This window comes from Mobula hypostoma, chromosome 8 (assembly GCF_963921235.1).
Source record: "Mobula hypostoma chromosome 8, sMobHyp1.1, whole genome shotgun sequence".
In the NCBI taxonomy this organism is placed as follows: domain Eukaryota; kingdom Metazoa; phylum Chordata; class Chondrichthyes; order Myliobatiformes; family Myliobatidae; genus Mobula; species Mobula hypostoma.
Genome location: NC_086104.1, coordinates 157,062,592 through 157,077,646, shown reverse-complemented (window position 1 = coordinate 157,077,646; position 15,055 = coordinate 157,062,592). Strand labels below are relative to the sequence as shown.

Genomic DNA, 15,055 nt, shown 5'->3' with positions numbered 1-15,055 from the left:
TTTGAGGCATCATTCCTTGAAGATTTCCCGGTTATTATGGAGACCAGTGTCCAGAATGAAGCTGACTTATTTTACAGTTCTGTGCAATTTATTTTGATCCTGTGCAGTAGCCACACACCCCCATACCAAACAGTGATGCAGCCAGTCAGAATGCTCTCCACAATATATCTGTAGAAATTTGTAAGTGTTTTAAATGACACACCAATTCTCCTCAAATTCCTAATGAAATGCCTTCTTTGCCCCTGAAATGCCTTCTTTGTAGCTGCATCAATATGTTGGATTCGAGTTTGATCATCAGATATACTGGCACCGAGGAATTTGAAATTGGTCAATCTTTCCACTTTGGATCCCTCTATGAGAACTAGTCTATGTTCCCACGTCTTCCCCTTTCTGAAGTCCACAATCAGTTCTTTGTTCTCACCTCTAAACTAGCTGACATATTTCACACCTGTACATCCTCTCATCGCCATCTAAAATTCTGCCAACAACGGTTGTATCGTCAGCAAATTCAAGACGAAACTGACCCCAGCCAGTTAACAGAGGACGATGAAAAGATGGTGAGAGACGTTTTGATAACAGCATTCAATAATTGCTATCAGCACACAAACAATCGTTCAATACTCTTTAATCAGTCAAAGATGGTCATAAAATGATAACATAGGGTGCCTGCTGACAAACTACAATGTGCTTGCACTATGGATCCTGAATTCACCTAAATCTCTGGGAGTGTATTAGGCGCCAGGGGTGAGCACAGCCATGTACTGACAAATGGTCTCCATGGGAGGGTACAGCAGGGATGTGAAAAGTGTTTACAGTTCTCTGGGGTATGCTTTGTTCCCCTTTTGATGTTATCAGAGATGCTGTTCAATTGCGTTTTGGCACTTACAGTCGAAAGTGCACACACACACAAAAAAAATCCCACACCTGCAATGCTTGAGTAATCACTCACGACTGATGAGGGGTAATCGATGTGACCCCGTGCTTCGTAAGTGCTGGTCAACATCCTCGTGTGAATTCAAAAAGGTAATAAATTTCCAGGTGCTAATAAACTGCCTGGCTCTCAAGATGCTCGCTCCATTAGAATCCACAGTAAGGTTGCTTTGATTGTTTTCCGAGTCGCCTCCCTTGTCACTGCAAGCTCAGAATCGATTGTCCAACCTGATGCACGTTGGGAGCCAGCAGAGGAGCTAAGTAACACAGTAGGCAGAGAACAAACGCATCCCAATCAGTGTACTGAATAGATCTTATGATTGCGATTAATGGCAACATCATGGAACTCAGCCAACCTTCAGAGAATTACAGAGGAAGACAGTACTGGAACAGGCTCTTCTGACCATCGAATCCATGCCAACCTTCAGCCCTCCATTTACACCAACCTTATGTTAATTCAAAGCCCAAAGGACGTCACCGAAGTATTTATACGATACACAACCTTGAGATTCGTCTCTTTACAAAACAAAAGAAACCCAATAGAGCCCATTAAAAAGGAGACCATTCAGCACCCAATGTGCAGAAAAGAAACAAAACCATGCGAACAATAAAAGTAAGTGAACAACATTCAGAACCGAAGTTCCCGAAAGTCAGTCCACAGCCACAAAGCCAGTCATCACTGCAGCCGATCCAGGAGCCCGTTAGTTGCAGGCCACAGCCTCAGTTCAGCGGAGAGACGAATAAACCGCACAGAGCAGTGAGCTGAACCAACCTATCCCTCGCCCCTCGCCCCCAGCCCCGACACCCTGACCTTTGCTATCTTGTCCAGGGAGTTAGATTCAGATTTATTTATCACATGTGCATGGAAACGTACAGTGAAATACATCGTTTGCATTAATATCCAACACAACCTGGGGGCAGCTCGCAGTCAGGGCAGTACGTTAGCATAGTGGTTAGCACAACTCTTTACAGTACCAGCGACCCAGGTTCAATTCCCACCGCTGTCTGTAAGGAGTTTGTACATTCTCCTCATGATCCTACCACACGTTTCCTCCCACAGTCCAAAGGCACACCAGTTAGTAGATTAACTGGTCATTGTAAATTGTCACACCTCGTACTAATGCCTCCAGCCACCATTACAGCTACAAGCCAGTCAGAAGCAAAGTCAGTGTGACCCTCTTCACAGACCTCAATGTTGAACTATCACTGGCTAAAGACTAAAGTCATATCAGATCTTAGAGCCTGTCACAAAAGGAAAACATGAATGCAAGGAAGACAAAGACTTGCTGGTTAATACAAGGGTAACAGGAGGGTCAGAGACTTGTTTCAAACCTTGAGAACGTGTTCCTGGCATAGTGCATGATGCTGTCAAAGTCATACGTTTCACCGAGTGAGTCCACTTCTTCCGGTTCCATCTTTAGAAAGTTGTACTCTTGCCCTGCAAAGCGTTTTGGTGAGTGCCCCAATAGAGAGAGGGAAAAAAAACACAGGTGTTATACAGTGGGAAGCACTTGAGACTGGGCTTTCAAAGAAGATTGTACATACGGCGGTGGAGGCTGTGCGGTGGCAGTTTGAACAATTGACATGTGGGCCTTCCTCATTCAGGGTGCCGAGTACAGGATTTGGGACATTATGTTGTCTACAAGACACTGGTGCAACTACACTTTGGAATATTGTGTATAGTTTTGGTCACTCTGTTATAGGAAAGGCATCACTAAACAGGAAAGAGTGCAGAGAAGATTTACAAGGATGCTGCCAGAATTCAAGGGACTGAATTATTGGGAGAGGTTGGATAGGCTAGGACTTTACTCATCAGGACATAAGAGAATGAGGGACGACCTACAGAGGTGTATAAAGTCATGATGGATACGGATAGGGTGAACGCACACAGTCATTTTCCCAGAGAGGGGGGACTATAAACTAGATGGTATAGGTTTACGGTGAGAGGTGGAAGATTGAAAAGGAACTTGAGGGGCAGCTTTGTGGTGCAAAGATGGAATAAGCTGACAGAGAAAGTGGGTGAGGCAGGCACAATAACATCACTCAAAAGACAACTAGATAAGTGCATGGAAGGAAGCCTCCAAGAGGACCACAACCTTGTCATAGGGATTGGAGGCTTGCGTGCCTCAGTGACCCGGACAGCTATGTTGGCTGGAGTCAGGGCTTTGGGCCTTGGCTCTTGGTAGGGTCACCCATCCCAAACAAGTCAGAGGTTAGAGGGTAGACTAAGAGTGGATCACCGGTCCTCCAGGTTCGGGGATTCAGCTCAGGACTAACAATCCTGACTGGTCAAACAAAGCTGTTATGGAAACATCAGTGAAGTATCTTTTTACATCTGAGTGTGATGGTATTCCTGAGGCTCTATCTAAGACTTGCATGACTGAAAGTAGTGAAAACCAAGAGAAAACTTCTCACGCGATGAAGGAAACCCTGAACACCACTAAGACCAAGACCAAGATGGCCAAGGACAGACAGGCCTACATGGTGCCCTAAACGCCAGTGATGCACGGACAGCAACTACACGGAAAGGAAGGGTTTAGGACACAGGTTCCCAACTTGGGGTCCACAGACCCCTCAGTTAATGGTAGTGGGTCCATGGGATAAAAAAGTTCGGGGCCCCTGGTTTAGAGGGATATGAGCCAAATTGCTGACAAATAGGTCTAGATAGGTGGTGAATTATCAAATACTAATAAAATTTACTCAAAGTAAATATATTATTTGATCATAAATTTACTTTGGCTGGCCGAAGGCCTGTTCCTAAGACGTATTAATTCTTTGGCCCCAAGGGCTGAAGAGCCAGGTGTGTGTAAGTGTGGGTATATAGGCCAACCATGAAGCAAAGAGAGAAGCTCTTTGTGGTTCTAACTTTTTTAATATGCTTAAGACTAAGGTGAGATTATGACACATCAGTGATTACACATAACGGGAATATTAACAAAACCAGACTGTGTCGCTCTCTAACCACTGAGACAGCAGGGAGATTTCCCAAGGAGATTTTCTCACGTTGTTTTTAGGCTGACTTATTGCTATCATTACTGAGGCATCTCCATGATAATTGACTAATGCAACCCCATCAGGAAGTGAGGTGGCAAACTAGATGGGACGTGGCTTGCTCATAACTGGTGATTCCTATATTTCATGAAGAGATGACTTTGAATTTTATTCATCCAAAAAAGTTTGAAGTTGAAGTCCGTCCTGACGAAGGGTCTCGGCCTGAAACGTCGACTGCACCTCTTCCTATAGATGCTGCTTGGCCTGCTGCGTTCACCAGCAACTTTGATGTGTGTAGTTTGAAGTTGAAACTTCCAACGGCTTGCAATGATCAAGTTTAACAAATGCTTCCAACGAGCAAATGAATGAAAGTGAGAGAGAGAGAGAATCTAAAACAGGGGTTTCCAATGCTTTTTATTCCATAGACCCCCTACCATTAACTGAAGGGGCAGGTTGGGACCCACTGCTCTAAAATATCAATAACTTAAGTGCCACAAGTTTACTCAGCAGCTAAATTATTTCATAAAACAAGCTCAAACATGGTTTTAGTTCTGACCTCAGAGACCCAGAGAAAGGAATTATTACAACAAAGGAGCGGAGATGGTCAATGATTTTGCTGAACACAAAAGCCAAACTTTGGTTAAAGTTCACAGTTCAAAGTAATTTATTATCAAGGTACGTATATGTCACAATATACTATCTTGCAATCCATTTTCTTGTAGACATTTACTGGGAAAATAAAGAAATACAACAGAGTTATGGAAAACAGCACGTAAAAAAAGACTGACAAACAACAACGTGTAAAAGACTGAAGAGAAAGAATACTGAAAACATAAGCTATAGAGTCCTTGAAAATTAGTTACAGAAAGTTAATGGTGGGAAGGTTTCGCTAACACCGGCCAATCTCACCTGGCTGTATGTTCTCCCTCACAATGGTGACATGATCATCTCGGTCAGGCCGTGTGTGCTCGTGCCAGAATCCAATGACGTGGCCCAGTTCATGGACGACAATCCCAAATTTATCGCAGTTCTTACCAATGGAGATAGCCTGTGGTCCTCCTCCTCTTCGGCCAACATATGAGCAACAGCTGGACACAGAAGGAATGGAAGAGTTTTCATTAAAGCGAGGTAATGTTGCAGCTCTATAAAACTCTGCCTAGACCCTGGTGAGCCAATGTATGGAGACTGCTGGAGCGGACCTGAAGGCAATTCGTTGTAGCAGAACCAAGGCAAGTCAGTTCAGGCAGAGCCTGGGCCTGAGAGCGAGGAAGGACCCAAGGTTTTATCAGTTTAGGCACCAAGATGAATTGGAAAGGTCAGTTACGAGCTGAATCTAGGCAGCGGGGCTCTGCAGGCCACATCGAGGAGGTGGGGCTCAGGCCCGAGATCATATCAAAGATCTCGACAGAGAGCAAGGAACAACCGAGGCTTGGACAACTTAAACGCTGGGCCAGACTGAAAAGATCAGGGTGTCAAGGGCTAGAGGCAAGGGATGGGACGGTTCAGTTCACTGCTCCTCGAGGTTTACTCATCTGTCCACTGAACTGAGGCTGTAGCCTCTATCTAATAGGCTGCTGAATTGGCCGCAGTGATGAATGACTCACTTTCTTTGTCTTGTGGCATCCTGGAAGCAAATGAATCTCAAGGTTATATAGCATATACATACTTCGATAATAAATGTACTTTGAACTTGAAGCATTGTGTCCGCAGCAAATTTACCAGGATCCTGCCTGGATTAAAGAGCACGTCTTACAAGAATAGGTTGAGTGAGACAGTGCTTTTCACTTCAGAGAGAAGGAGGATTAGAAGTGACCGATAGGGGTGTACAAGTGAGTCGCTTATCTACCAAGAGAGAGTAAAATGGATGATTGATCCGGAACAACACACAATCTGCTGGAGGAACTCAGCAAGTCAGTCAGTACCTATGGAGAGGAACAAATAGTCAATGTTTCGGGCTGAGACCCTTCACCTGGACCGCGTCCTATACACAATACTGCAGAAAAAGCTTAGGCACATATATCTAGATAAAACTTTTGCACAATACTGTATATTATATCTTTTCAGTTATCATTTAACACTTAACACACTGAGCGAATACAAAGCTAAATACTCATTTCTGTTTCCCAACCACCTTCCTATTTTAACCAATATACAGGACTGTGCAAAAGTCTTAGGTGCCCTGGTTATATTTGTAACACCCTGGGAAAGGTTTCAGTGGAGAAAGGTCCTTCTGTAGAAGCAGTGGGTAATGTTTAGAGATAACGGGTGCTTTTGAATGTGAGCCATCCAATGACGGGAGTGTGTTTTCGTACCGTATGCCTGACACCGGGGTGATCTGGGTCTTCTGTTCGGCGGGAGATGGAGAGAGAAACAGTCGTAGGACTCGACCCGGAGCGGAGCCATGATCCGACGAAGGCCAGGGAGATTGAAGGTGGATCGGCGAAGGGGAAACCATGAGCTCCAATTTGTGCACATTAGATTGTTTCATTAAAATGGGCCCTTTTCTTTTTTTGCTTTTCCTTTGCTAACCCTTCAGCCAAATTAAGAATTATAAAGCTAAATCGTTTAATTGTATATGGTGTACTATCTGTTATTTTGTGGTACTGAGTTGTAACAGGGTAACAAATCTTTTTCTTTTTCAATCTTTTTATTAATTTCAGCATCATAAACATTACAGAAAATAGATACAGAGAAATTGGGATTACATTATTATAATCAGTTTATACAAGTATGAGCTCAATTGACACATAATGAGCCTCCCAAAATCTCAGGAAGTACAAATATAATATAGGAAAATATAAAGTGAAAATATAAAAATATCATGAAAAAAAATTATACTCCGAAAGAAAAAAAAATTTAACCCAGCTAAAAGAAAACTAAACAAAACTAAGAAAAAAAAAGAATGGGCTATTATGATACCTCAGATAAGACCATCAGTGTCGTTAACTCTGCTCCTCTCCCCAACAGGGGGTAACAAATCACGCAGCATCCATACAAACAGGGGGTTTCAGGTGAGTTTACACCGCAATCTCACTATTTGGCAGGGCTAGAGATTGTCTTCCCCAGACCTGCGCAGCCCACCGAACCTGAGTATTACATATTTATGTGTCTAAGACTTTTGCACAGTACTGTATATCCTGATGGAGGGTATTAACCCAAAATATTGACTGATTATTCCCCTCTATAGATGCTGCCTGACCTGCTGAGTTTCTCCAGCATTTTGGGTGTGTTGCTCTGGATTTCCAGCTTCAGCAGAATCTCGTGTCTATGGTTGATGCAGCCACTTGTGACATATCTTCCCTCATCAACTGACTGCAGTAACAATAGAGAAGGAAAACAGCAGGCGGCCTGATCAATTTTGCCCAATTTTTGCAATTATCTAGTTCAAAGAATAGCATCATAAAAATCCCTCCAATTTTCTCCTTCATCCAATTTACTCTCTGTCTCCCTGGTAACATTTCAAAAGAGACTCCATCACGAGAGAATCTGCAGATATTGAAAATCCTGACCAGAGAGAAGGATAAACACAAGAGATTCTGCCGACGCTGGAAATCCAGAGCAACACACACCAAATGCTGGAGGAACTCAGCTGGTCAGGCAGCATCTATGGAACTAAATAAACAGTCGACATTTTGGGCTGAGGCATTTGGTATAAACGCTGACTGTTTATTCCTTTCCATAGAGCTTGTTACACGGAAGAGAAGAAGCTGTTCCTGAATTACTGAGTGTGTGCCTGACTTCAGGCTCCTGTGCCTCGCCCTGATGGTAGCAATCCATCAGAGGAGGGCCTGTCCTGGGGGGTGGGGGTCCTCAATGATGGGTGGCACTTTCCTGAGGCATCACTTTATGAAAACCCCCTCGATGGTGGGGAGTCTCATGCCCATGACAGAGCTGGCCAGAATCTAAAATCCTCTGCAGCTTTTTCCGATCCTGTGCAGTGGCCCCTCCATAGCAGATGGCGATGCATCCAGTTCATTTCCTTCCCCAATGGATCTCGTACTAAAGCAGCTGTTTTCCACTGATAATCCCAAAATGTCATGGTCCTCATGCTAACAGTTGCATTTATTTGGATTTGGTAATTAACTGATTTCCACAGCTGCTGCACTGAGATATGACCATTTCTAGATATCAGAAAATATCTCTGATCATTAGCCCAGTATAACAACTACTGCTGCAGATCCCACAACTCTACTGGGTTAAATCGCAAAGTGAGAGGATTCAGGCCAACATTTAGCTCTCTGCAATTCTGTGTAAACTGCAGGCTCTGGAACTATAGGACCATAGGATATAGGAGCAGAATTAGGCCTCCTGACCCATCGAGTCTGCTCCACCCTTTCATCATGGTTGATCCAATTTTCCTCTCAACCCTAGTCTCCTGCCTTCTCCTCGTATCCCGTAATGTCCTTACCAATCAAGAATCGATCAAACTCTGCCACTTAGAGAAACAAATTTCACAGATTTAGCACTCTCTGGCTAAAGAAATTCCACCTCATCCCCATCCTACAAGGTCACCCCTCTATTCCGAGGCTGTGTCCTCGGGTCCTAGACACTTCCACCATAGGAAACATCCTCTCCACATCCACTATCAAGCCTTTCATCATTTGATAGGCTTCAATTAGATCACCTCTCATTCTTCTGAATTCTGGTGCACACAGGCCTAAAACCATCCAGCATGTTGTGAGTGTTGCCTAGAACCATCAAATGCTCTTCATATGACAAGGCATTCAAACCTGGAATCATTTTTGTGAACCTCCTTTGAACTCTCTCCAGTTTCAGCACATCCTTTCTACGATAAGGGACCCAAAACTGCTCGCAATACTCCAAGTGAGGCCTCTCCAGCGCTTTGTGAAGTCTCAGCATTACATCCTTGCTTTTATATTCTAGTCCGCTGAAATGAGTGCTAATTCATTCAACCTGCAAATGAAGTTTCAGGGAATCCTGCACAAGGACTCCTAAGTCCCTTTGCACCTCACTTTTTTGAAGTTTCTCTCCATTTAGAAACCTGAAGAACAAAGAATACACTATAAAAACTGCAGGTTTCCATCAACCAGTGCCTGAGAAGGATCCTAAACATCAGATGGGCAGACAGAGTAATCAAACAGACACTGTGGGGAAAACACCAACCAGGAGTCCACAGAGATCCAATACGCAAATGGAAATGGAGCAGGACTGGCCACACCTTGAGGAAGCCAACCAATACCATCAGCAGGCAGGCCTTAAAGTGGAATCGCCAAGGAAAGAGGGAAAAAGGGATGCCCAAAGAACACATGGAGGAGAAACGTCGAGGCTGAAATCAGACAATGGGGCACTCCTGGTCCACCCTCGAGAAACTGGCTCAGGACAGAGGACAATGGAGATGGGAGGTCCTCAATGGCCTATGCTCCACTGCGAGCTAACGATCAAGAAAAAGGAAAATGTTTTGTGCAGGTTAAAGAGTAGTTAAGAAGGCTTTTGGTCCATTGGCCTTCCTTAGTGATGAAAATTAAGTTCAAGTGCTGCAAGGTAATGTCGCAGCTGGACTACATTACATTCAGTTCTGTTTGCTCATTATAGGAAAGGTATGAAAGCTTTAGAGAGGGCACAGAGGAGATTTACCAGGATGCTGCCTGGATTAGAGAGCACGTCTTATGAGGACAGGTTGAGCAAGCTAATACTTCTTTCTTTGGAGCGAAGGATGAGAGGCGACTGGATAGAAGTGTATAACATTTAAAGCTCACAGTTCATTTATCATCAAAGTATGTATAAATTATACAACCTTGCCTACAGGCAGCCCAATCAAACAAGAAAGACCAACACCCAATGAGCAGAGAAAGAGGAATAAAATTGCAAATCATGCAAACAATAACAACAAGATGAAAAGAGACATAGATTGAATGTGTAGTCAGACACTTTTTCCCAGGTCAGAAATACAACTGGCCATAATTTTAAGCAGATTTGAGAAAAGCATGTCAGGGGCACGGGAGTTAGAAATGGGGTAGTTACGCAGAGAGTGCTGGGCTGGCGGAATGTCCTGCTAAGGGTGGTGATAGAGGCAGATGCATTGGGGCATTTAAGAAATTCTTAGATAGGGACATGGATGAGAGGAAAATGGAGGGCAATGCTGGAGGGGAGGGTTAGATTGATCTTAGAAAAGGTGCAATAAACTATACTATAATTCCAATGTGCCGGTATTTTGGTGGAATAAAGGAAATTACGATGGCATGAGAGAGGAACTAGCTAGATTGACTGGGAAGGGAGACTAGCAGGAAGGACAGCAGAGCAGCAATGGCTGGAGATTCTGTGAAAAATGAGGGAAGTGCAAGACAGATATATTCCAAATAAGAAGAAATTTTCGAATGGAAGAAGGACACTACCGTGGCTGACAAGTCAGAGCCAAAGTAAAAGCAAAAGAGAGGGCATACAACGAAGCCAGAGCTAGTGGGAAGATAAAGGATTGGGGAGCTTTGAAAAACTTGCAGAAGGAAACTAAGAAGGTCATTAGGAAGGAAAAGATGAATTATAAAAGGAAGCTAGCAACTAATATCAAAGAAGATACCAAAAGCTTTTTTAAGTATGTAAAGAGTAAAAGGGAGTTGAGGGTAGATATAAGACTAATAGAAAATGACGCCGGAGATATTGTAATGAGAGACACAGAGATGGCAGAGAAACTGAATGCATATTTTGCATCAGTCTTCACAGTGGAAGACATCTGCAGTATACCGGACATTCGAGAGTGTTAGCAAAGTGAAGAATGTGCAGTGAAAATTACAACTGAGAAGGTGCTCAGGAAGCTTAATGGTCTGACAGTGGATAAATTTCCTGGATGTGATGGAATACAACCTTAGGTTCTGAAGGAAGTAGCTGGAGAGATTGCAGAGGCATTAACAATGATCTTTCAAGAATCAATAGATCCTGGCATTGTACCGAATGACTGGAAAATTGCAAATGTTACTCCGCTATTTAAGAAGGGTGGGAGGCAGCAGAAAGGAAACTATAGACCTGTTAGCCTGACATCAGTGGTTGGGAAGTTGTTGGAATTGATTGTTAGGGATGATATTACAGAATACCTGGAGGCACGTGACAAGATAGGCCAAAGTCAGCATGGTTTCCTGAAAGGAAAATCCTGCCTGACTAACCTACTGCAATTTTTTGAGGAAATTACAAGCAGGGTAGACAAAGGAGATGCAGTAGATGTGGTGTACTTGGACTTTCAGAAGGCCTTTGACAAGGTGCCACACATGAGGCTGCTTAGTAAGATAAGAGCCCGTGGAATTACAGGGAAGTTACTAGCATGGGTGGAGCATTGGTTGATTGGCAGAAAGCAGAGAGTGGGAATAAAGGAACCCTATTCTGGCTGGCTGCTGGTTACCAGTGGAGTTCCACAGGATCGGTGGTGAGACTGCTGCTTTTTATGCTGTATGTCAATGATTTAAACTATGGGATTAATGGATTTGTGGCTAAATTTGCCGATGATACAAAAATAGGTGGAAGAGTGGGTAGTGTTGAGGAAACAGAGAGCCTGCAGAGATACTTAGATAGTTTAGAGGAATGGGCAGAGAAGTAGCAAATGAAATACAATGTTGGAAAGTGTATGGTCATGCACTTTGGTGAAAGAAATAAATGGGAAGACTATCATTTAGATGGGGAGAGAATTCAAAATGCAGAGTTGCAAAGGGACTTGGGAGTCCTTGTGCAGGATACCCTAAAGGTTAACCTCCAGGTTGAGTCGGTGGTGAAGAAGTAGAATGCAATGTTGGCATTCATTTCCAGAGGTGTAGAATATAAGATCAGGGATGTGATGTTGAGGCTCTATAAGGCACTCGTGAGACCGCACTTGGAGTATTGTGAGCAGTTTTGGTCTCCTTATTTCCCATGGTGGGGGAGTCTATGACAAGAGGGCACGACTTCAGGATTGAAGGACGTCCATTTAGAACAGAGATAAGGAGAAATTACTTTAGTGGGAGGGTGGTAAATCTGTGGAATTTGTTGCCACGAGAGGCTGTAGAGGCCAAGTCATTGGGTGCATTTAAGGCAGAGATCATCTGGCTGTCATCAATGATGCCCTCACCCGTATCTCCTCCATTTCCCGCACTTCGGCTCTCACCCCATCCTCCCGCCACCATAACAAGGACAGAGTTCCCCTTGTCCTCATCTACCATCCCACCAGCCTCCGGATCCAACACATTATCCTCCGCAACTTCCACCACCTTCAACAGGACCCCACCACTAAGCACATCTTTCCCTCTCCACCCCCTCCGCTTTCCACAGGGATCAGTCGCTCCGTGACTCCCTGATCCACACGTCCCTCCCCACTCATCTCCCACCCGGCACTTATCCCTGTAAGCGTAAGTGCTACACCTGTCCCTACACCTCCTCTCTTGCCACCATTCAGGGCCCCAAACAGTCCTTCCAAGTGAGGCAACACTTCACTTGTGAGTCTGTTGGGGTCATCTATTGCATCCGGTGCTCCCGGTGCGGCCTCCTCTACATCGGTGAAACCTAACACAGATTGGGGGACCGCTTCGTCAAGCACCTCCGCTCCGTCCGCCACAACAGACAGGATCTCCCAGTAGCCACCCACTTCAACTCTGTTTCCCACTCCCATTCAGATATGTCCATACATGGCCTCCTCTACTGCCATGATGAGGCTAAACTCAGGTTGGAGGAGCAACACCTCATATACCGTCTAGGTAGTCTCCAGCCCCTTGGTATGAACATAGAATTCTCCAACTTCCAGTAATTCCCTCCCCCTCCCTTCCCCTATCCCTATGTCACTCTGCTCCCTCCCCCAGCTGCCTACCTCCTCCCTCATGGTTCCGCCTCCTTCTACTACCCATTGTGTTTTCCCCTATTCCTTCTTCACCTTTCCTGCCTATCACCTCCCTGCTTCCCCTCCCCCACCCCTTGATCTTTCCCCTTACTGGTTTTTCACCTGGTACCTACCAGCCTTCTCCTTTACACCCTCCCCCCACCTTCTTTATAGGGCCTCTACCCCTTCCCCCTACAGTCCTGACGAAGGGTTCCGGCCCAAAATGTCAACCGATCTTTTCCACAGATGCTGCCTGGCCTGCTGAGTTCCTCCAGCGTGTTGTGAGTAAGGCAGAGATAGCTAGATTCTTGATTAGCCAGGGCATCAAAGGGTATGGGGAGAAGGCAGGGGAGTAGGGATGACTGGAAGAATTGGATCAGCTATGATTGAATGATGGAGCAGACTCGATGGGCTGAATGGCCTACTTCTGCTTATCGTCTTATGGTCTTATAATATTGTGGGCTGTTCTATGTACTGGAGACAGACCGCAAGTGTCACCACGCTTCCACCACTAACATCACATGCCCACAGCTTAGTAACCCTAACGTACGTCTTTTTAATGTGGGACAAAACGGCTGCACCCAGAGGAAACCATGCAGTCTTGGAGAGAATGTAAAAATTCATTGTAAGCAACGGCGGGAACTAAAGCCCAACTGGTGAGAAGGGAGAGATTTAGTAACCTAGGAGACAACTTTTTCCACCCAGAGGGTGCAGTATACAATCTTCCCACAGACCACCATGAAATAAAGAAACACCATGGAACCCATTCAAAGAAAACATCAAACATTCAACACGTAAAAACAAATAGTACAAGTGGCAAAAAAAATGAGTCATTAAAACTACATAAGAACATAAGAAATGGGAGCAGGAGTAGGCCATCCGGTCCATTGAGCCTGCCCCGCCATTCAATAAGATCATGGCTGATCTGTCCATAAACTCAGCTCCATCTACCTGCCTTTTCCCCATAACCCTTAATTCCCCTACTATGTAAAAACCTGTCTAACTGTTTCTTAAATATATTTAGTGAGGAAGCCTCAACTGCTTCCCTGGGCAGAGAATGTTTAACTTAGTTCAGATTAGTCTAATCTAGCACCATGTCGTTTGTTGACTGCAGACCACAGAGCCAATCTGACCCGATGAAAATCGTACAAAATAACAACGAGAAAAGGAGCAACTGGAATCCAGAAACACGTCACAACATGAACTACAGAGCCCAATCTACACACGTGTCTATTAAATCTTGCCCAAGACCCAAGACTCTGGAATCATCGGCTGGCAGCAGAGCGAGAGGAAGAGAGAGAGAATTATCAAATGTGGGCATTTTTCTCCAGCAGCCCTGAGAGAGAGAGAGAGAGACCAGTCAGACGCAGAACCCCTGCTCGCCCTCTGCTCCCCCTCACTGATTTCAATCTTACTCGACACTTTAATCAGCGAGATTGGCTAAAACTGGAGTCGATCGTGGGCTTGTGCTTGTCTCCTGGCCTCCAGGCTGCACACTCTACTCCAAACCTCACCGAACTCTCTCAGAGATAGCAAAGCACCAGATGGCTAACACACCATCGAAATGTAAATCACAAGCTCCAACAGTAGCAGGATCATTTTTGAAAGAAGAAGAAGAAGTAGTAAAAGAATTAGTTTCATGAACTGTCTGAAGGACGTTACCGTTGGTTGCGTTGTCCTCTGGCGCCATCCTCTCCATGCTCCTGGTTTAGAGGGATGTGGGCCAAACGGGACTCTTGGTCAGCATGGACTGATTGGGCTGAAGGGCCTGTTTCATTGCTCTATGACTCTGTTGAAATAAGGAACCGTTTGGGTATTTGGGCATTTGATCCTCCACAATATTCCGCGTGGGAATTTAGACTGGAGGTGGCAGTGTTCTTTTTTCACGAGGTCGAGTTGCGAGCTCGACATCAACCCGGCACGGATGGAGAGTGCGCTTGGGAGCGGTCTGTCACTGGATCGAACTCGGGAACCTCCGTTCTCGAGCCCGGCGCTGATCTCACTGCCCCGCCAGCCGGTGGTTAGTTAAGGTGCTGTCTGTGTTATCTGAGTTGAACCCGACAGGCCAAAGGGTTGAATGTCTTCTATTCATGTGACACGGCCAAGGTGAGAAGAGAATAACCAGTCGATATCTCAGGCCGAGGCCCCTCATCAGAACCGGAAAGGAAAAGGGGCCAGAATGAGAAGGTGGAGGAAGGCGAAGTAATACAAGCTGACAGGTGAGGGGAAGCTGGGTGGCTGGGGGAGGGGATGAAATAAGAAGCTGAGAGGTGATAGGTGGATGAGGTAAAGAGCTGAAGAAGAAAGAATCAGATAGGAGAGGACAGTGGACCGTGGGAGAAGGGG

At 45.0% G+C, this 15,055-nt stretch overlaps 1 protein-coding gene across 1 annotated transcript in view; it reads right to left on the bottom strand.

Annotated features, from left to right (window-relative positions):
- The window catches only part of LOC134351111 (bone morphogenetic protein 1-like), a 273,809-nt gene that overhangs the window by 94,397 nt on the left and 164,357 nt on the right, over positions 1–15,055 (bottom strand). Inside the window, exons 6-7 of the mRNA XM_063057200.1 lie at positions 4,831–5,009; positions 2,263–2,368 (exon numbers count right to left, since the gene is read on the bottom strand). Coding sequence (XP_062913270.1) covers positions 2,263–2,368; positions 4,831–5,009 — 285 coding nt within the window. The remainder of the gene's footprint in view (positions 1–2,262; positions 2,369–4,830; positions 5,010–15,055) is intronic.